The 23121-nt window shown below is 43.1% G+C and overlaps 1 protein-coding gene across 2 annotated transcripts in view; it reads right to left on the bottom strand.

The window, feature by feature from the left end:
* Cacna2d3 (calcium voltage-gated channel auxiliary subunit alpha2delta 3) overlaps window positions 1-23121 on the bottom strand; it is an 885854-nt gene that overhangs the window by 68975 nt on the left and 793758 nt on the right. For both annotated transcript variants that reach the window (XM_047531971.1, XM_047531972.1), the window contains 4 exons: window positions 19974-20044; window positions 6360-6435; window positions 3562-3614; window positions 1919-1974 (listed from right to left, as the gene is read on the bottom strand). In XM_047531971.1, the coding sequence (XP_047387927.1) occupies window positions 1919-1974; window positions 3562-3614; window positions 6360-6435; window positions 19974-20044 (256 nt within the window). The remainder of the gene's footprint in view (window positions 1-1918; window positions 1975-3561; window positions 3615-6359; window positions 6436-19973; window positions 20045-23121) is intronic.

Genomic DNA, 23121 nt, shown 5'->3' on the forward strand with positions numbered 1-23121 from the left:
AAGAGTGAAGCAGGGGGTATCGCAATACCAGATCTTCAACTCTACTACAAAGCAATAGTAACAAAAACGGCATGGTATTGGTACCAAAATAGAAAGGTGGATCAATGGTACAGAATAGAGGACACGGACACAAATCCAAATAAATACAATTTTCTCATACTAGACAAAGGGGCCAAAAATATGCAATGGAGAAAAGATAGCCTCTTCAACAAATGGTGCTGGGAGAATTGGAAATCCATATGCAACAGAATGAAACTAAACCCATATCTCTCACCATGCACGAAACTAAACTCAAAATGGATTAAGGATCTCGGAATCAGACCAGAGACCTTGCATCTTATAGAAGAAAAAGTAGGTCCAGAGCTTCAACATGTCGGCTTAGGACCAGACTTCCTCAACAGGACTCCCATAGCACAAGAAATAAAAGCAAGAATTAATAACTGGGATAGATTCAAACTAAAAAGCTTTCTCTCAGCAAAGGAAACTATCAGCAATGCAAAGAAAGAGCCTACAGAGTGGGAGAAAATCTTTGCCAATCATACTTCAGATAGAGCGCTAATCTCCAGAATCTATAAAGAACTCAAAAAACTCTACACCAAGAATGTAAATAATCCAATTGACAAATGGGCTAAGGAAATGAATAGACACTTCACAGAAGAAGATATACAAGCAATCAACAAACATATGGAAAAATGTTCAACATCTCGAGTAATAAGAGAAATGCAAATCAAAACCACCCTAAGATTCCATCTCACCCCAATTAGAATGGCAATTATCAAGAATACAACCAACAACAGGTGTTGGCGAGGATGTGGGGAGAAAGGTACACTCTTACATTGCTGGTGGGGCTGCAAATTAGTGCAGCCACTCTGGAAAGCAGTGTGGAGATTCCTTAGAAAACTTGGAATGGAAACACCATTTGACCCAGCTATCCCACTCTTGGCCTATACCCAAAGGACTTAAAATCAGCATATTACAGAGATACAGCCACATCAATGTTCATAGCTGCTCAGTTCACAATAGCCAGATTGTGGAACCAACCTAGATGTCCTTCAATTGATGAATGGATAAAGAAAATGTGGTATATATATACAATGGAATATTACTCAGCCATAAAGAACGATAAAATTATGGCATTTGCAGGCAAATGGATGAAACTGGAGAATATCATGCTAAGTGAGATAAGCCAATCTCAAAAAACCAAAGGAAGAATGATATCGCTAATAAGTGGATGATGACACATAATGGGGGGTGGGAAGGGTTAGTGTTGGGGTTGGAGTTGGGTTTAGGGAGGGGAGCAGGAATGGAGGAAGGAAGGACTATATAGATGGAGGGGAAGGGTGGGAGGGGAGGGGGGGAAGGGAAAAAATGGCAGAATGAATCAAACAACATTACCCTATGTAAATTTATGATTACACAAATGGTATGCCTTTACGCCATGTACAGACAGAGAAACAACATGTATCCCATTTGTTTACAATAAAAAGAAAAAAAAAAAAAAAGGTCTTTACTAACTACTCCTCACATCAAAGGCTTTTTGGAAGGCAAAGTCAGGCAATCATATTTATGTTTTATAAGGGTAGTGATAAAAACAAAAATAGGATGGTTATCACTTCATTTAGTCAGGGACACAGATCCATCTCCTGTGAATTTTGGTCCTGCCCACAAGCTTTCTGAAGAATTTACCTGTGCAATGTGATTTTGAAGCCTTAGTTAAGGAAGGGTCAAAGTCCAGGTAGGATGAAGCCTGTGGACTTCTGTGCTCAAATGGACAAAGAGTGGCTTTTTGCTGATGACTGAAATATTGTCACTTTGCCCTAGGTAAATGCCCATGAGCCAGCATCTCCCTGATGAAAAGTGACCAGTGAACCCAGGATTCATTACTCTGAATAGGAAAGAGGAACCAGTTGTGGCTTACCTTTAGCTGTCATATCAGAGTGCCACCAACTGCAGAGGTTAAATTCCACCAGGAACCTAAACAGAAGTGAGAAAAGCCCAATGTTACTTGGTCACGGTTCTTCTGGCTACAACGGTGCTGTCCTGTTATTTAACATTGCTCACCTTATTTGAGAGAGCAACATCATGCTTTGAAGACATCTACAGGAATTGAATGCCTACTGCATTGCCACCTGGCTTTATCTTACCACGAAAGGTTATACTTTAGCCTCAGTGCCAGTCCAACCCTGAGGCAGATTTACATAGATGGAAAGACTCCCAAGAAATCCTACTGTGTTGACAGCAATAATTGTCTAGTTATCATTTTTCTTACCTCATTTTTATTGGTGCATTATAGTTGCACATAAATTGTGGGACTTATGTATTTGTACATGCACACAATATACCAATATAATTTGGTCAGTATCACCCCCCAGTATTTCCCTCTTCTCTTCCCCAGTCCCTTTTCTCTATTCTACTGGTCTCCCTTCGATTTTCACCATCTAGTTAGATTCCACAATAAACAGTGAAGTTCTAAAGGGTCTATCCTGTCTCGATTCAGAAATATTCTCCACCCTGACTGTGGTCTGCAGTAATGAAGAACACATTGGATATTTATAGAGCAACTTAGACTTGTTTAACCATTGCCTGTGTATGGTAGCTAGGGTCCTTCTTTATGAAATTATACCATAGTCCAACTTTAGAAAAAATAAAACTTGGGCTGCTATTAAAGAATGCAAAAATAATGTAAATCGTCCTCCAAATGATGAGAGATGGGTCAAATTCAGTTATTTTTCAGGTTCATGGCTACTATCCCTAGCAACTTCCATTCGAAAACCTACTATTAGCTTTTAGTGTGCTTTGTCTCTTATGAGTGTAGAGAACATATTGTCTATTTGAATTTACAAACTTTGTTGAATTAATATAGGTTACATTAAAGCAAAAAAGGACAAGTCTATTAATCTCAAGGAATCTACCTTCAACACAGAGTCACAACCTTGGTTGGGGAAAAGAAAGAATGAGAGGACTTGGTGCAACTTAATCTATTTGACATGCTTGTCCATGAAATTCTTCCTCTTTGTGTGATAGTGTTCCTGTAACGTGTCCAAGATCTGGTCTGGAAGTCAAGTCTTTCATCTTCATGCCATTTCCAGTCTGACTAAGTCACAGGAGCATTCAGCATCCTCCAAAGAGGACCATAATTTGACAGGGTAAACAAACCTCACCTGAGGAAAGCCCCAGCCCTGGCTAATGCCCACATGAGCCCCAACTCCTGCATGAACAGACACCCTGAGTAGCAGCGGACAGCCGTGGCAGTGTGTTCTGACCACAGCCCACCCAGGTTGCATTAAAAACAGCCAGAGATCCATGTTAAATTTAACAGTAACCACAATAAATAAATTCAGTGTGTATTGCAAGCTGTTAGTCTGCTAAACAATGACATAAGGAGTGATCATGTATAATTTAATGAAAGGTGGTGTTTTGGGTCTTGATATTCAATATTTCAAAATGTTTGATGTGGTTCTATCAGTATTATAACTCTAATGGTGATTGAAAATATGAAAATCCAATGTATTTCATAACCCTCCAAAATAGCACTTTTCCCCAAAAGCAGATTGTACTTACAAGACAAGTTCTGTCATGATCCATTTCACAGCAGAGAGGAAGGCATTATAAGGCTGAAGGGAAGAATTCAATCCACTTAAAACAATGTATCACACACCAAGTTTGGAGTTTAACTTAAGGCTTTACCGAAAGACAATGTTATTCTTCTAGAGAGATTGATATCTTGTTAAACAGTGATGCTCTAGCTAAAGCAAGAAAATGGTTGGATACTATGTCTGAAAACTAACATTCTAAAACTTTGAACTCCCCTGTAGTGAGATGTGATTTACAAGTAAAACAAACATTGAATACAAGGGTTATCGCGGGGAGGAAAGAGGAAGTTCAGTCAATGATGCTTAAACCTTTACCCTCTAGGGGCTAATATTTTTGCAGCCTAATGCTGAGGGGTTGAGGGCTGGAATCATAACTAATTTTAAATGGTAATTCACAGAGCTCCCTTTTGGGAAGGTGACTCTCCTGGTCTCCATCACTGTCTGTCATTCATGGAAATCAGCACAAATTGCATACAATTGATTTTAATGCCTTCCATGAATTATGTAGGATTTGAGCTGCCTTTTCTCACACTTACATATTTGGACTTTGGAAAAAAAAAATGATAACCATATAAACATGTGATTTTTATCCTTGCAGAAAATCCCCTTCATTCTATAAAAGAAGGCATTGACAGCCTAATCTTTATTTTAATTAAAAAAAGCAGTTGGATTGTTTATTCTGTGATATTTCCTATGTGGATAATTCAATTTCCTGAATTCTGGAAAATACCAAGTCTCCCCCTCAGTTCGTTCTTTGTACCTAGGTATGCCAGATATGCGAGTGGTGGGTGGACTTGAGAGACAGGCAGTGACATTGGCAAAGCCCGGGCCCCAGGCGTCAGGTCCAGAAAATTCTCAGAACCTTTTGTGGTTGCCTGTAGGTATCAGAGAATTAAAGTGCTTGCCAAATCTTGGTTTCTGAGGTGATTGCTACTTAATCCTACTTTCTAAGCACTTTAATTAGAAGAACTAGAACTGGGAATAGGGGAATTATCCAGTTTTAAGTAAAAGAAGAACACAACACACATTTACTCCCCTACCATTGTTGAGATTTTCCTTTACCAGGCCAGAATGTAAATGAGAACAAAACCAAACAAAATACCACCACCACAAAAAAAAAAAAAAAAAAAAAAAAAAAAAAAAAAAAAAACCACCACCACCCCACTAGGGTTATTCCCAGCCCATGCAGATTTTAGACTTGCAAGCATCTCTTGCTCCCATTTGACTGAGTGCTTCAACATCATTCCTGAGATAAAGAACCCCTGAGACCCCAGGATTAGGGTCAGATATGAACTTTTAACTGTTTCCTGAAACCAAATGTAACCTGGTAGCCCCATGTTCTGTCATTATGTTTTTTGGCTTGGGAAAAAAAAAAAAAAATGTGATCATCTTTCTTTCAGAAAGATCCAGATGGTCAGACCCTGGGACAATTCCGTATCTTTGTCCCTGCTGGATGGGCAGAGTGGCTCAGAGGACAGAGAGACTGAATAAAGGGATTAGGAAGCCTTGGAGGTTTGGCACAGAGGCAGATCACCCAGAGGCCAGGGGGAAAGGCCCTCCAGCATTCAGAACCTGGCTCAATATGAGTAAACAAAGGGATTATGCAAATATGGGATTAAAACATTTAAATGCACATTATCACTCAAAAGGATAATGCCATGGAGCTTTTAAGCCTAATGATGAAACCCTATCTAGGGAACACTTTAAGTCTGAAAATATTCATGCTAGGGTTATGGAAGTTGGGTTTAGAAAGACAGTCTCACTAAAAAGCATTTTTTCCCCAAGATGTCCACTTATGGTTGCCTCTCACAGAAATTTTCCAGTTCTGAACCAATTCTTGCTCCTTCAGTGTAGAGAATTGCATTAAATGTTTGGTTTTTACATAATCCCTGTAAGAACGCAGGTCTTGAAGAGAAGGTGTGCGTCTTTCAAGACAAAAGTGGCTTTAAATCTTGTATTTTCAAACCAAATTTTGGGTTAATTTTTGGTACTTACAAAATCATCACATTGCAAGGTTTATATTGATACATGTGTGGACTTCTATAGAACTACACTCTTTTGTGTGTTTTTAGTATTTAATGTCCAAACTTACATTGTCCACCCACTACAGAATTACATTTTTAAACCAAGAGTAAATTGTAACAGTTCATCTCCGGGACTCTGAAAGACAGTTTCTAATGATACAATACTGTGTTGACTGATCCGCAATTGTGACATCGCCAATGGAATCAGCCACAGGGAAGACAATACTGGAAAAAAAAAAAAAAATAGCAGCAGCAAGATCTGGGGAGATGATCTGCCATTAAAATCTGAATTCATTCATGGGCTAAGAGCTGTCCTGTAAACAAAAAGGAAGATTTTTGTTGAACAAAACCCAAATCTTTGAGGCTGGGCTTGTGGCTCAGTGCTTGATTGGCATGTGTGAGGCACTGGATTCAATTCTCAGCATCACATATAAGTAAATGAATAAAATAAAGGTCCATCAACATCTAAAAATTTTTTTTATGTAAGAATGAGAGACTCAGCAAAACAGCTCCCCTTTTCTATAAAAAAGGGGGCTACTGCATTTCCCCATCAAAGACTCTGGACCTGTTTCTCATTCATGTCATCACTGGATTTGGATTTAAACAGAAGCAATTTTTCAGTAATGCATCAAGTCAGGAAATAGCTTTAAACATTTATGGTTTTGAGAATATATACTCGATCACTCCAAATATGGAGATATGCTCTCAGAGATGGACAGGAATATGATCGTGTCATACTCACATCCAGGAGGCCATGGGCGCCATCGCTGCTCTCCTTGTTGGCTCTACACATGGCCTGGTAGTCATAAAGCGTGATTCTATGGGAAAGAATGGAAAGGAGCTTAGTTAAACCACAAAACTTGGTCTAATAGCAAGGTGAGCTGTCATTACTGTCAGTTGTGAGTCATAAACAATGTGTTTCTCCAATAAATGACTCTAGGAGTGAAAATGGGGAGCCTGGCAGAGTCATTTATTGGAGAAAATCATGTCACCCCTTGAAACTTCTGGATCAAAGAGTATGAAGGCATTGGGAAGGGTAGAAGAGTCGAGAACCCCTGTCTTGGCGAATGAGCTATTTTGGTCTGAAACTAGGATGGTTTGCATGGACCAACATATGCCAAAGGGAATACACTGTTCTGAACCGATTTTGAGCACTGGATGGAATCTACTTGATGGATGAGATCAGGAAGGTCCCCTTCATTTAAGAAATGGCAAAACCAAGGGCTGGGGTGGTAGCTCAGTGGTAGAGCACTTGCCTAGCATGTGTGAGATGCTGGGTTCAATTCTCAGTGCTGCATATTAATAAATAAAATAAAGGTTCATCGTCAACTACAACTAAGAAAATATTAAAAAGAAAAGAAAAAAAAAAAAGAAAAAGCAAAACCATACATCTTTCTCCAGCAGTAGGAAATAGGCCTGGACAAAGACAGGCCCTGCATATTGGCAATTTGTAGGGAACCAGCTGCACATTGAAAGTCATCTATATCCCCCCACCCCCGCCACTGCAGTCATCAATAGTCGGTTTATTCTTACTTTTGAAATTATTTTTTTTAATCAAGTGAACACTTCTAGCATCTACTGCATCACTCATCATGGAGAGCAAATTCAGTTTTCAAAGTGAATGCATGAACGATTGACTTGCTACACAAATCTTTGAGTACTCGATATGTAACTGATACCAAAGTGGTCCACTGCAAAGCATGTTGGGAAGATCTTGTCATCCAGACAAGGAGTTAGAGACAACACAGACACATGGGCCATCTACAGACACCAAGTAGAAAACTGGCCACAATTGACCAAACTGTGATAAAAGGCAGCAACTTTCACCAGAACTCCTTGGGCAACAAAGCCCAAGAGTACACCAGGGACAATCTCCCTTCCAGACCCCAAGGCCTCTCCCTAATCAAAACATGTCTTCTTTCCCATCTCTGGCTTGTTTTCATGATGCAGATCAAGAAAGAAACTTTGTTTATGGAAATAGACTGAACCAGATAAGCATTAACCTTGTCCCCACATAAGCTTTTAAGAGCAGTGCTCATCACTGTCATAACCTTGACACTGCCCAGTTGCTGGATGGGCCACAGAATCAACTGCAGACAGCAGACAACTCTAACTGGTCCTTGAATGAGCCACTCGGCCGACATCCTGATCCTCACTCAGGGGACTCCTATAGGTACCTCTGCAAGGGCTGCCCAACCGGGTCCCTACAGCTATGCTTTGTGCCAAAGTCAGGCTAGAGGAGCGTGGGGCTGGGAGCTTTGTATTTAGAAGTTGGTACTGCTGCCATGTCCTCAGGGGGCGGTACTGAGCAGGTTGCTTATCACCTTCTGCAGCTTCACTTTCTCACTCGTCCAATGAGTTGGAGAATTCCTGAGATCTAAATACTCGGGTGTGTAGAAGTACACTGAACTATGCCGGGAAGCATGCTGGCGTCATTAAGATACTAAAAGCCCCATGTCATTCCTTGTTAGCTTGGGATCTTAAAGTTTCACTGTTTGCAAAGGCCCAAGAGAAGCCACAGTTAAAGTGCCAAATTTGAAGCAACACCCTGTGCTCAAATCCTAACCCATCCACATACACATTATTTCTCAACCCTCTGAGCACCTATTTCAGAAATGTTGAGAATAATGGTGGTCGTGAGAATTAAAGTTATATGTTGCATTGAGTTCAGTGCCTGGTACAGAGGATGCATTTAATAAAAAGCAGGCTGCAATTGCTGTTATTTCATTGCTACTATGAGTTCATGGGATGGTGTTTAACACAATGGGAATCAACCCAGGTTTTACCCAGCTAACGGGGGGGATGGAAAGTCCATTTTCTTATCTCATTAGCAAGTGCAACAGCAAAATTCAGATTTGTTACTGCAGTACCAGACACCCTCAGAAGCTGTGAGGTTTACTAGGAGATGTGCAGGAACCTCTGTCTGTGGTCTTCTTACTCAAAGACCATGATTAAAACCAGCTGATGTCTATAAGGCACCCTTCTGAGCCCACCCTTACAAGATAGACTTCCATCATCCCCATTTTACAGAGGCAAACCAAGTCTCAGCTAGTCAAAATAAGATGGCCAAGTTCTCACATCTAACCGGTGGTAGAGCCAAAATAACTTGGGGCCAAGCTGAACCTGTCTCACACCTGTTCAGAAACTGGCTCTGGCAGAGTCTCACAAATCCTTAATTCAGACCTGTGCCCCATTCTGGGGTACTAAATGGAATGTCACAGGAAATGCTACCCAAGATAAGGGCTCATAACCAATGTCAGGAATCAGCTTGTAACTCAAGCCAAGGGGCTGCTGGGTGCCCCTGCCAGGCTGGACCAGCTGGATCACAAGACCACCCTGCTAGGGTGGTTGTGTGCACATTGCTATGGTAACCATCCAACAGATGATGTCCGGAAACCCAGGATTCTCCTTGGATCATTTCCAAAGAAAACTAAATTGCTCTGGGGCAGCCTCAGGCCAGAGTTTCCATCTTTCACTTCCAGAAGAGGCTTTCTGATACTCTTGCCACTAAGGAAGTTACAAAGCAAGCCTCCCCTATCGTCTCCACACTAGACAGGTTTAACTAGATGTTGCAGAAAGAGACTACCAGATTATTACCCTTTGTGAAGTGATTCTGTTAGTTTTAAATAACTCCATTTTGTGGCTACCTGTATCCTGTTCGGCTGATTATAGTTGGAGAACATGATAATTACGTACTTTCATTCAGCTCTAAAATAAGCCCTGAGAATCAGGCCCAGCCCAAGACTGGTGTTGTGCAGTGGGAATTTATTCTCATTACAGATAACATGTCTTAATCCCCATGACATCACCACCAGGCCACTTCAACTGTGGTCGGTCGGCTGTGGGAGACCTTATCATCAACATCGCCGTGTTCCCCAGACAGATTTCTTTGAAACCTTGACAGAAGGCAGTTTTGGTCTCTGAAGCAGCAGCTCTAAGCTGCACAAACAAAGCCTGGCCAGCTCTATGCCCATGCCTTGGGAAATTAGCAGGATGAATTTTAAAGGCACAAGCTCAACTCATTTAATCAGGCTAGCAACTGTGGGGACTAATATTTATTCAACACCTACTGTGTGCCATGAAGCCGGGTCATTTACCTACAAGGACTCATTGATTAGCTCACTTTCACTTACAAATGATTAGCCTAAAGCCAATCTTGAAACAGTTTCATATTTGCAAATTCAGACCCAGAAGCAGGACAAGGGAGGCGTTTGACATAAAGACCCACCATTGGGACATAATTAAGCAATTGTGAATCCAAAAGCCCGAGAAGCAAAATGACTCACTGAGGTAGCATGTAAAAATACGTATTCTTTGAGGGGCTATAAAACACGCTCTCTGGGGGCATCTTTAACTTACAAAGTTAAGGGCATACAGCAGGAACGCAGGAAATTCTTAACAAAGGATAGTCGCCAGGGGAAGTCCTAACTCACAGAAAGCCAGAACTCTGGAAAGCTCTGTTGCCGATCTGGCTGTGAACAGAGGATCCCTTCTCTCCTGCTTGCTTTGGTCATTACTTCCTCCCACAGCAACTCCAGCCGCCCAAGGAAGCACCGTGCTTTTGGATCAGCCAACACAGCCAAGGCAGGGAATTTATAGCACCCTGGCCCCACTGCCTTTGAGTCTTCCCAGTGGAAATCACTAAAAACGAGTTGAGTTGATCATCACCCATCATTAGTAGAGAATAAGCTTCATGTGGGCACATGGGCCAGGGCCCAGCCACAGGGTCCACTGAAGAGCACCAAATGGAGAGCTGGAGGATTGGGGAGCTGGAGGAAGCCATGCTAATTTGGCAGATGAAAGCAGAGAGCCCATCAGCAATGACATCTTTGTATTGACACATGCTGATAATATAGTAAGAAACAAAGCGGTAGATGCTGGTCTCACCAGCATTTCACCCAGACAACAAGAACGTCAACCATGAGAAATGAGTATTTTCTCCAAAAAGAGATCAGTAAAAGAAAGGGATGGGACAGGGGGAGGTGGTGAGGGGAAGGGGAAACATGGGGGAATGATATTGGCCAAATTTTATGGTTACATGTGTGCATGTACGAGTAAGTAACAACAAATTCCACCATTAGGTACAACTATAATGCACCAATATAAAAACTGGAAAAAAGAGAAATAATTACTTTCCGTCAGGAAGGTTGGCATTATTTCCAGTGTCAGGGGCATGGTGACATTAATAGGAGAGGAAACTGAGACTCAGAAAGGTGAAATCATGGTTCCGGGTTATTGCAATTCTAGTCAACAGAGAGACTAGGTTATCAACCCAGGTCTCTGGTACCCTTAATTTTTTTTTTTTTCTTTCTTTCTTTCTTTTTTTTTTTTTTTTTTCAGTGCTGGGGATCAAACTCAGGGCCTCACATATGCTAGACAAGTGCTCTACCACTGAACTATACCCCCCCAAGTCCCTCCCATACTTTAAAGCTGCACATCTAAACTGCTTCCCAGATGTGGATTCCCAAGAGTTATTCTCCTGAAAGATCTCATGGGGACGGGGCCTCATCAAAAGAATCTGGAAAATTCCTAGGCTATTCCTAGGAATTCCTGGTCTCTATTCCTAAGGCTCTTTGTGAGGATACAAGTTGGCATTTGTTTAAAAGAGTGGTTCTCAATCGTGGCTGCCCTTTAGGATCATCCGGGGAATGTGAAATATTCCTCTTCCTCCCAAGGTTTCACTGGGCTGGGCTGAAGACCTGGTACCGATTATGTTTTTCAGCTGCTCGAAGGATGCTAATGTGCAAGCAGGACGGGCAGCATGGACTTGAGTGTGGTGCACTCTGCCTTCCCTTCCTTACGCATTGGTTTCTTTTCCTCCATGTTGAACTGTAAGGGTCTGGGCATGTTTAGGAGCAATTCTCTGACCCATCAAATGGATGGGTGCCACCTGAGAACCTTGAGGTTGGGTGGAGCTTCCCATCATTCCCAGGGAGTAGCCCTGATTTGGTAAACAGGTGTGAGTGCCCCAGAGCGTGTCGTCTGAAGGACCGTTATCCCGAGTCTAAGCACCTGCTAGGATCACAACAGTCCTGGTCACACTCAGAGCACGCTCTTAGTATCATCTTCTTCCATTCGAAGCACATTCATTGGTGCCCAGAATAACTGTGACCCTAAATGTTGCCTCTTTACCTGGCTCTTCCGTGAAAATTACCTTGACCTGTGAAACTGAAGGGGAAAATGGAATCTCAGTTCATTCCATAGAAAATATTAAATTTCCTTGGCCTCTTTGAGTAAGCAAGAGAAGAACTAGAAGAAAACAGTTGAATTCTGCTTCGGGAATGAGTTCATGGAAAACTCATGAAATAGGTAACGTGGGTGCTGGGGAAGCATCCTTGGGCTCTGCCACATCCATGAAGCCACATCTATACTCATGACAATCACACCACAATATGCTTCGGCTGTTCTTAGGGCAGTGCAGGTATGTCACTAAGGGGCTGTAATCATCAGTACCTGGAAGTGTCGGTGTTGCTCAGTGGGCAGTTCTGAGTGCTCCTGAGCTCAGTCAGCACTTGGACAAGGGACTTATATGGTGGCTATGACCATTTGTGTTCAGGACTGCATTGAGCAAGCGGGTTGTCAGGGAGACTAGGAGCTGTGAACACAGCCCCATCTCTTGAGGATTTCTGAAGTGGGTATCACAGGAAACCAGGTTCAATATTTAGCAAAGTGGGGCAGGCTGCATGTAGTAGGGACCATAGCAGTCACCCAGTACCTATAATTCTCTTCTGGCAAGCAGAATCCTGACTCTTTAATATGTACATTGCTTGGGTTCCTTTGTAGGAGATTAAGCAATGATTAAGCATAAATATTTTAAGAGTTCACTTAATAAATTTATAAACATATTAAAATACATTTTCATCAATAAATTTGATATTTGGTCTTTTGGATCTCTTTGAATTCTCCTTCTGTCAGTCATGCTTGCAGATATGATGGCTGGAGCTCAGCAGCTATCTTGGGCCATTGAGTTTAAAAGTCCACTTGGAGGAAGATAGGGAAAAAAAAAAAGTTGTGGTCCTGGGTCTACAAGGACTAAGAGAAAGCCCCCAAGTTAGTGTTTTCAAACTTCCTTCACATAAGAACAGGACTCCTTGTTATTTTGGATTTTTTTGCTTGTAACAGAATGAATTCCTGAAATATCAGACTACAAGTCTGAGTGCCCTGAGTTCGATCCCTGGTACCCCCAAAATTTATTTATATATATTTTTTCTGCAGAGACATTTCTTCATATTTATGCTTGATTCTCTCTTGAGGTAGAACAAGACATGAGAAGAAATATGAAGAAATATCTCTGCAGAAAAAAAAATATATATATATATATACATATATACATATATATTGGGAGTACCAGGGATTGAACTCAGGGGCACTCAAACACTGAGCCACATCCTCAGTCCTATTTTGTATTTTATTTAGAGACAGGGGTTCACTGAGTTGCTTGGCACCTTGATTTTGCTGAGACTGGCTTTGAACTTGATATCCTCCTGCCTCAGCCTCCCGAGTTGCTGGGAATACAGGCATGTGCTACCTCGCTCAGCAGAAGATATTTTTGTCTATTCTGTGGAAAAAGAGCCATGGTGATAAGGAGAATATGCTCTGGAATCCAAGAGACATGAGTTCAAATTCTACCTCCCTTTCTCATTCCTGTGGATAAACCTGACAAGTTACAAAAATGTTTGGAATTCCCATTTCAGTTCCTCTTTTGTCAAATGGAAATAATGATCATAGTTACTTCATGGGGTTGTTGTGGGGATTAATTAGGGTAATGCATGCTAGCTGCCTGGAATTGGTCCTTCCCTGTGGTTCGTCTTGAATGAATGAGACAAGCTGCCATCATAATGGAGGTGAGGGTGGCCATCGGGAAGGCTGTAATCAGAATTCTCCAGCGGCAGCTTTAGGATTTTACTGAGTGGTCCATTGGAATCTCTGGGTCTCTGCATTCCACAAAGTTTGGCCCCGAAACACACTTGTCCAAGCCAATTCGTCTCCTTGTTCCCTTCAACGCCACCTCTGACAAAGCATACTTCTGTGGAAACGGGCAGGTCAACAGGAAGCCATTACAGTCATTACAGGAGCTGCTGAGTATTAGGCTGGGGTGGGGCAGCCCTCCAAGCATAACAGACTTCTCCTTTAACATTCTCTAGACTCCAAGGCCAGGGCATTTGCTGAAATGCAAAGTGATTACCAAAGACAGGAAAGCTCCCGGTCCCACCAGAGACAGGGTAGAAATGGTCCAAGTCTTGAATTTACCTGGATGTGTCACCTTTGAGAAAGGTAATTTAAGCAGCGGAAGGATCGGCTACAGGAAACTTCACACAAGCCAGCCCGGTTAATGAACGTGTGGGGCAGGGTGAAGAGGACATTTGCCAGGCCCCTCAGGGGAAATAAAGATGGCCTTGGAGGGGTGAAAGACCAGGCATGCTGCACCAACGCAAAGCTCAAAAACCAATATGCACATAGGCACCAAACACAACGCTGGGGAAAGGGGACAATAGCCGAAAGACTTAGGCGCTATTCACAGCCCTGAAGGAAAAACCAATTTTTTAGCAAGCAGTCCATTTCCCTGCAACCCATGGGCCAGGTGTGCTCAGTTGGTCTTTCTGTCTTCAAGCATAATTAGTTATACAAAGAACAAAGGAAGACCCTTTGGCCTTCCCAGAAACCACAAGAATGTTGGGTAAAAGCAAACAACCCAGGGCAAACCCTCAAGTTCTGGGTATTTGATAAAAGCAATAGCATTCTTTGATCCTTCATGAGGATTTATTTCTTCACCTGTTTTCTAAAGGACATTGACCTTTGTTGGGCGCCATATTGAACTCATTTCCAAGTTCCATCAACCTGGCTCAAAGGTCCTAAAAGTCATGCTTGTCCTTCTCATCAAACAACTGGAACTTTCTATCCAGGCTGGGAGTCTGATTCAATGGAACTCAGGCGGTGTTCTGTCACTTAAAGATGAGAAGGGAAGAGATGAAGCAGGAAGAGGGTAGAAGATCCGCTGTTTGCCCAGCAATCTGCTGAGCACCTTGTTGTAGCAGGATGTCCTTCCTGAGACAGAAACTGAGTATTGTTCTTGCTATTTCTATGCCTGTTGTGTTCTAGCATGGGTGGTGACAGAGAATCCCCCTGGGGTCTCCAGGAGGGTAAACCATCTTCCAGAGGTGGTCCCCTCCCACCAACCCTTAAGGGAAGGAGGCATGTGCTGGAAGATAATCCAAAGAGCAAACCCCAGACTGGAGACCCTTCTGACTTGAAAGGGGTCAGTTCAATTTTGTTTGCTTCAAAGTCTAAAAAGAGGAGGGAAAACAGATGAAACAGAAGGAGGAAGAAGTCCAGGATCAGAGACTAGTCATGTATGAACCCCCCGTTTTTGATCCACTACATCAGCTGATTTTACCCTGCAAGGATTCTCCCCGGTACTCACACTTGGAAGTATCCAAGCAGGAGGTTGAACCCTTGTGCTCAGGAATACAGTCTGCAGCATGTGCGTATCCTCAAGATGGGGACACCTAAGCTACACATGCTTCCATCTGCCCTCACTTGCAGGTACAGGAAAACATTTTGTTCCTATTTTGCAACAGAGGAAACTAAAAGATAGTGAGTTGAAATTGCCCAGGCAACTCCTAAGGGGACAGTAGCTAGACTGCAACCTGAATGCTTGTAACTTAGTTTTTCTTGATGCTGGCTGCATTTGAGAATCACATGGAAGCTTTTAAAGTATGCCAATCCCTGGGTTCCTTCCCCATACCAATTTTAAATCTTCATGGGTACAGCCTGAGTACAGGTGTGTTTTATTTATTTATTTAGTATGTGTGCAGGTGATACTGGGGATTGAAGCCAGGAGTGCTCTACCAGTGAGCTACATCCCCAGCGCTTTTTTTTGAGACCTGGTCTAGCTATGTTGCCCAAGGGTGGCCTTGAATTTGTGATCCTCCTGCCTCAGCCTCCTGAGTAGCTGGCATTACAGGGGTGCACCACTGCACAGGTGTAATTTAATTCCCCTCTGGGAGATGCTAATACAAGAGCACAATAGAATCCAGGCCCATATGCCAATTCAGATGTTGTACTGTAGAGGTAACTTTAGTGCAGTAACCATTTTCTGCACCATGGGAAACTGAACCCAAAGATCTCAGACCTTTATAACTCTTAAAAACAAATATTATCTCCTGTTTGCAATAATTTTCAACTTGAAAATAATTTTTTACATATTTTATAGATAAGTCTCAGGAAATTCACCAAGGTCCCAGGAAGTAACTTGGGATCAGACAGGTTGAGAAATCTGTCCCAAACCACACAGTTGCCAATCTGATGCTTAACCTAATTTTTTATTTCAAAAGCAGAGTATCACAGAGGTCGCATCAGGAAGCTCAATTACTTCTCTGTGACTGGCTGCAATTGTTTTCACTTCTCCCTGGATGTCTGACTATACTGAATTGGCATCATGGGGACAGTGAAGAATAGGGAAAAAAGGGATCATAATAAAAGGATTTGGAAACAAGAATTTCTCCTGATCGTTGCAAGAGGGACAGTGTCAGAGCCAGTGTCATACAGTGTGAATTCTGAAAAATAAATCAATGCAAGGATTTCACTAGACAGGAAGGAAAGTGAAGAAGGAAAGCAGCTAAAACGAAAAACCCTTAATGAGTCACTACTCAGCGAATCCACTTTCAGCGGTAAGAGTGAAGACATATTTGAGGTCCTCTGTTTAGAACACACAAAGCTGACCAGGCAAATGGTATCCAATGAGCAAAGAAGAAGCCAGGGACGGGTATTGGTCTCAGGATTTGTCAACTTCAGGGAAAAGAAATCTGAGCCATCTTCTCACTCCGCTGGCCTCCCTTCTGGAAGTTCTGCTACCCAGATAAGACACTGCTGAACCAACACCTTCACCTGCCATATCTCACCCGTCCCACACAACTGAAGGATGCTCCACACTAGGACTTAACTGTACAGAACACTGGGAAAGGCAAAATTCTGTGTTCCTACTGCAGGGTACTGGAACTCAGTTTCTGCTATGCAGAGATTTAGGGCAAGATCTTTCTAAACTGTATTATTTCTGCCTGCAAAATGGGCACATTTATGTGGTATATGTATACCCAAGGCTGGCTTCAGAGTGGGCTGCCTGAATCATCACACAGTCTGGCACTTGGAAGAGCCCTTGCGTGGTTCAATGTTCTGCTGTCAGTGTCTTGAAATTCTTGAGACTCTCTGAGCAAGGGCCTCACAGTTTTCCTTTGCACTGGACCCTGCTATCATGTCCCATTCCTCCCTGTCGCACAGTTGCTGGAAGAGTAGGATGGGTCCTGTGACCCAGCCTGGCATGTGGCAGGTGCTCAGGGGAGGCAGCTTGGTCATTACTTTCACATTGCTGAAGCTCGTGCTGTTTATTTGGCGCCTAGACGCTAGGTTGTAAGTAAGCTGGGTGCACAGAGCCAGGCCCAACTCAGCTTAACTGATGGAGAGTAGCCTGCTTTGTCTCTTGTGTACTATTACGTGATGCTGCAGGACCATCTTAAAATTCTCCCACTTGCTTCTGCCTTCACAGGAATCCATGGTTTCCCTCCCCACCTGGCACTGGAGATCCAGGAGTGGATGCTCTTTCACTCTGATGGCATTGCCTGGTAGAACAGCCATCAGGTCCCTGCGTGGTCATAGAAAAAAGGCAGTTTCTGTGATAGTTAAGAGCAATCAGGGAAAAGGTCTACTGCCACATAGGCAAGTGTCACCTCATTTCCCCATGTCCCTACAGAGAGCTCAGCAAAGATAGGGCAGGGGAAGAGAGACCATTGGGAGGTTATGGAGGGAGATGGTGTTCTCTTTTTTGAGTTCTTTTTTCTGGAGAAGATGAGTAGAGGGCTCTTTGGTATGAAACTCACTTCTTTAGGACAGATTATAAGCTGATCAAATTAAGAAATATTGTGCTAGTCAGCACGGTCCCAGATGCTGATATGTTAACTCAACAACTGATCCCAAGCTTTACCTGAGCTAATCACATCTCCAAAACCTGTGGGTACCCATTGTTTGGGGATGTGGTTCACTTTAATTCAGCGAGTGACCTCCATCTCAGAGTACAGTTACTTTCAGCTACATCCTTTCAATGTTTCTGAAATAGACCTTGGAAGGGATAGACTGTCAACCGTGTGCTCTTAGCAACACTGCATGTGGGGCAGCGTGAGGGCCTTTGTGACCCATCTCCAGGATGACAGTACTTTACCAGTAGGGACCTATCACCAGATGTCATGGACATAAGAATACAGAAGAAGCCTCACCTGGTGCTAAGCAGAAAACAAAATCATGACTGAGCATAGATCCATGACAAAATCCACAGGAGCAGCTAGCAATTATTGAGCTCCCAGTGTATGCCAGGCACTGTGCTAAAGAAATTTATGCATGTTATTGTCTCATTACCTCTGACAGCAAAATTCAGAAGTTGTTGTTATTATCACCATCTTCATTTTCCACAGAGAACCAAAACTTGATGAGGTAACTTGACTTATTCTAAGTCATGCTGCTAGTAAATGTCAGAGCCTAGACTTGATCTGTCTGTCTGACTCCTAGACTCAAATCCTCATTGCCTTCCTGGTCCCAGGGAGGGGGACCTTCAAAATGTGGGGGACCCAGGAGGCTTGTCAACTAACCCCTGCATGATGGCAGTTTCTGTGATAATTAAGTAAAGCTCCCAGCCCTTCCCTTTTCTCAAATATGTCAGCTAGTCTTGTCACAAAAGAAAGTTCTAGATTCATGCCAACCATACTTAACCCATATGAAGGAGAGACTAGAAATCTAAAATTCCATTACCATGCAACCTTTCTCTTCCTTTCTACCAAACAGTTCGAAAACAGTATCCAAGCCGGGAGGTGGGGGGAAATGGGTTTGTTAAAGAAATTGAAAAATAAGAAACACGTGTGTGATGATTCCACATCTTTTGTCTCCTTCCCACCGAGCTGAAAACAAGTTAACATGATACAAATGTACACATCCACCTTCGGATAAGAAAAATCACTGGTTCCCTGGCTGGCAGACCATCCGGGAGCTGCCGTGGGAAGCTTGGAGAAGTCATAGACAACCCCAGGGCAGCCAAGGCCAGGTCCAAGCAGAGCTCCAAGTGTGAGAACAATGGTTCCTGGCAGAGAAGAAAACTGTACTTGGATTTTTAAAAGGGAACTGGGCAGGGTAAATAATCTGCTACAGGCAGGCCTGAGAGCAAGCCTGGGTGTCAGAGATTGCAGAAGGGCTGGCCACAGGCCAGTTTTTTGAGATCATTCTCTCTCTCTCTCTCTCTCTCTCTCTCTCTCTCTCTCTCTCTCGCTTTTCTTCCCTTTCTGGCGCAAACAAGCTATGGAATTTCAAAAACTGGGTCATCATTTTTGAATTCCCTGCTTTCAGCACAACACTCAGTTGGTCTTGCTGACTGGCTTAAAGGTCTGATTTCCTGAGCTAACACTTCCTAGTCATTGGGCTGCAGCGGAGTAATAGGCTGGGGGCTGGTCTTTCCCTGCAGCCGCTGTGCAAGGGCTCTCACAGGCAAGCTGGAGGTCCATCCTTGCACTTCCTGCTCCTATATATTTATTTAACAACATTGAATGCGCCCATTAAAGTTCCATTTCAAAGGCTCATTCTTCCTGGGAGGCCAAGGGAGTTGGGGACAGCACTGACCTTCCCGGGAGACCTGCTGACACCTCAATTTCAGGGGGTGATGGCTTTTCCCATGGGTTTTGGTATTTCCAAGAGAAAGGCTTGCCTGCCCAGTAGGGATATGGGACCAGGAGGAGGTGGATCTACCTGAGCTTTATTTAGGGTCCAGGGAATTCTTACAAACCAGTAAATAGGGCCTACCACCTATGAAATGTGGTAGCATCTGAGTTTCCTTCCAATAGTGACTTCCATGTACCTCCACAGGGAGAAAATTTGGAGAACCTTCCCTTGGTTTTCTAAGACAATATCGAGAAGTTCCTAATATCTTGCTTGCCCAAGTTCCAGATTCCTGGAAAGCTTCCCTACTTTGTCAGTGAGATAAAAATAATTCATTCCTCCTCCTGGATCAGGTGGAAACTTTTCCTACTTCTTCCCAGAGACTGGCTTAGGCCTGAGAGAATCCTGTTAGCTACAGACTCCTACTTCAATATTGGCCTCCAATAAATTCCATGCTGGGCGAACAGGAAACTCATTGTGAGCTGAGTTTCTAAGACTCTTAACACTCATGCGCAAGGCATCGAATTTCAGCAAGATCTTCCGGAGCATGAACACAAGTGGAAACCAGCTCTGGGGTCAAGTCTGGGCTTGCTTTATTTGACCTTGGTTTGTTTTATTTTATTTAGGTAAACTTTTTCGGGGGACTCCGAGGCCATAAAATTCTTACCTTTTAAAGGAGCCCATTGTTAACAATTTGTTCATCACGGCCCCCTCCACCTCGCCAAAAAAGTCTCCAGTCTGTGGGGAAGAAAAGAAGACAAGCTAGGAAGTGTAGATAAATAATGAACCCAAAGAGCAGAGAAGAAATGAAAACAGACACAGTCTGTTTCCTGGAACTGACAGGAGCCAAAGGTGGGTTTTCAGGACCATAGTTACATGAAAGCAGAGGTTCTATTTAAGAGTTGTTATAACACATTACAGGGGTTAGTGAGCAGATAGGAATGTCTTCACAATACATAGGGGAGGGTTTGCATAACACACATGGAATGCAAAAATTAAAACATGCGTGCACACACACACACACACACACACACACACACACCATTACCCTTGGATGGAGCAGGCATTAATCTGCATGTAATCCCTTGTGATTAAAATGCTACTTCATATAGACAGAACAAGGCTGTGAAAGGGCTTCCTAAGCAGTAATAAAAAGAATTGTCTATAATTCCTAGGTGACCTATTTAGAAAAATACAGCTGTGCTCTTCCTTGGCCCTGTAGATTTCCTGCAATCAAGAACCCATTCTTTCTCCAGATCACTTTCTGGGGAACCCTCTCATTTTGTCCATGGGTTGTTAATGTGTTGATCAAGAATAAGACTGTCCAGCCCCTTGTGGAGACTGAAAGGCCAATCAAAGGCCTCATGGTCTACCCGCTCATCTGGGCTGGGTTCAGGTCATTGCTGGACTGACGCTTTTGGAAGTCTAGTTCTGGCTGCTGAATGGGATGAGATTTCCAAAGTTTGCAGGATAAACACCCTCGTGGGTGTTCTCCAAACTTTAAGAACTACTGGGATGGAGGTATCCCATGGGGTGGGGTGTATGCACTGCAGAGGAACAAAGCTTGTGGCAACAGTCACCTTCTGCCAACACCCTGGGATGAGCACGGAGAACCTGCATCTCCACCCTGGGTACTCTGAGGATGGATAGCTTGTGCGTGTGTGGTGTGTGTGTGTGTGTGTGTGTGTGTGTGTGTGTGTGCCATTACAACAAGAGCCAAAGTCCCACAGCTTCCTTAGGCAGTGTATTAACTAAACCCCAATTCCCTGATAACCAGTTGAGTGACTTCAACCACACTCCTGAGTTCACAAGGCAGGGAGAAGGCATAGAGAGAGGCTTCTGGAAAAAGTCAGGATAGGGTAGTGATACAGCTCAGTTGGTAGAGTGCTTGCCTTGCAAGTATAACGCCCTGGGTTCAATCCCCAGCACTACGAAAAAATTTAAAAAGAAAATAAAAATAGAAAAGACAAAGAGGAGGAAAAAGGAAAGTTTCTCTGATTGAATATTAAGCACTTCCTTTTTCACTAGAAGGAAACTTGCAAACTCTGTGGGCGTGTACTGCTGCTAGGAGCAAGAAGGACATTTGTATTTTGTGTGTGTAAATATGCCAGTGTCAATGGAAGTGGTTGTTAGATGAAGAAGAATTATCCTAATTGGGGTGCAGGAAGCCAGACAACATCAAACAAGCCCAGGCCGAACAGGCTAGCAGGCCACTGGGTAAGGCTGCAGACCTATTACAGCCAAAGAGAGCAGGGTGTCTGCAGCCATGGCTTCGTTAGAGGCTCGCCTTCCTGTTTCAACGATTTGTTGGTCAGTCCAGGACTAGCCCCTGACAGATATCCACTCAGCCTCTCCTGCACTCCCAAGGCCAGGGTCCTCTCTCAGGGTCCATATCTCATTCCTGGATATGGCAGGAGACGCCATTCACCTCCCAGAACATCAGTCTCTGTAGATTGTTCTATTTCTCACCGTTTCCCTTCCCAGCTGGCTGGCCATATTACCGCAGGCTGATGGGTCTTTCTATTGCCTTGGAGACTGGCCTTGTTTCAGGGACTCCTGTCTAAAGTCCATCAACTGTCCAATATGCAGTCATGTCCAGCACTGGAGGAGATTGTGTGTGGGCATTTTGAGTCTTGAAGGTGTAGAAATCTTGCTACATGCTCATGGATAAGAGAAGTGGAAGCACAATTCCTCAAGTGTCCTGAAGTCACTATTAAGTGAACCAACCATTAGGCTCAGATCCTAAAGAGCCACACTTAAGGACATTTCACTTATTTGTTAAGCATTAATGGACCTATCATACTAATGACTCCTAAAGAATTTGAAATTATTTAAAAGAGAGTTCATTTTTAAAATATTCACATCCTCAAATATAGCGATATATATTAGTTACATTTTAAACAATGCTCATTTTATACAGCCTATCCGGAGGCTCATGCAGGTAAAATAATGTGTCACAGATCCTAAAACTAGTTAAAGGATGACAACTAGCACCAGAAAAGCATCTGCCTCTCTTGCTAATAATTTTTTCAGGGGCTGGTGGGTACTGGGGATTGAACCCAGGAGCTCTTAACCACTGAGCCACATCCATGGTCCTTATTTATTTTTTATTTTGAGACGGGGTCTTGCTAAGTTGCATAGGGCCTCACTAAGTTGCTGAGGCTAGTCTCAAACTTTTGATCCTCCTGCCTCAGCATCCCAAGTCCCTGGAATTACAGGCATGTGCCACAGTGCCCAACTTAACATTAATTTATTATGTAGTACTGCTCCATTTGTCTGCATTTGACCTTATTTTGATATGCTAACTGAATTTCTAATTGCAGGACAAATTTGAAGGCAGAAAGTCTGAATGGAAAACCCCTTTCTCTGTTACAGTGCTGTTGACTTTAACTATTATTCTGACTTCCAAATGCAGTGCAGATTCCTGGGCTCAGACTCACAGCTTGCTTACTGTCTGTCCCTCTTCCTCCTGCTCTCATACTGTGCAAGGCTCCATCAAATAAACAATCTATATTTTTCTATCTCTGGATCCTTGTCCCTCAGTGTTAAGAACCCAAGCTAATCCTTGAACTTAAATGACTGATTTTTTGGACAGCAAACCCAGAACAAAAGTCATATCCAACCACGATGCAGGGGCATGTTTGTGTGTGTGTGTGTGTGTGTGTGTGTGTGTGTGTGTAGGTAAAATATCGGAAGGAAAAAATCTCCTTAAAGTTGCCCAAACTCTTTAGGGTACTTCCACCCTTAAGGCAAAAATTCTTTCGGTGGCACAGACAACTCTGAGTCTGAGTTCTATAAATTGAACATTTTATGAG

This window comes from Sciurus carolinensis, chromosome 17 (genome assembly GCF_902686445.1).
Source record: "Sciurus carolinensis chromosome 17, mSciCar1.2, whole genome shotgun sequence".
NCBI lineage: Eukaryota > Metazoa > Chordata > Mammalia > Rodentia > Sciuridae > Sciurus > Sciurus carolinensis.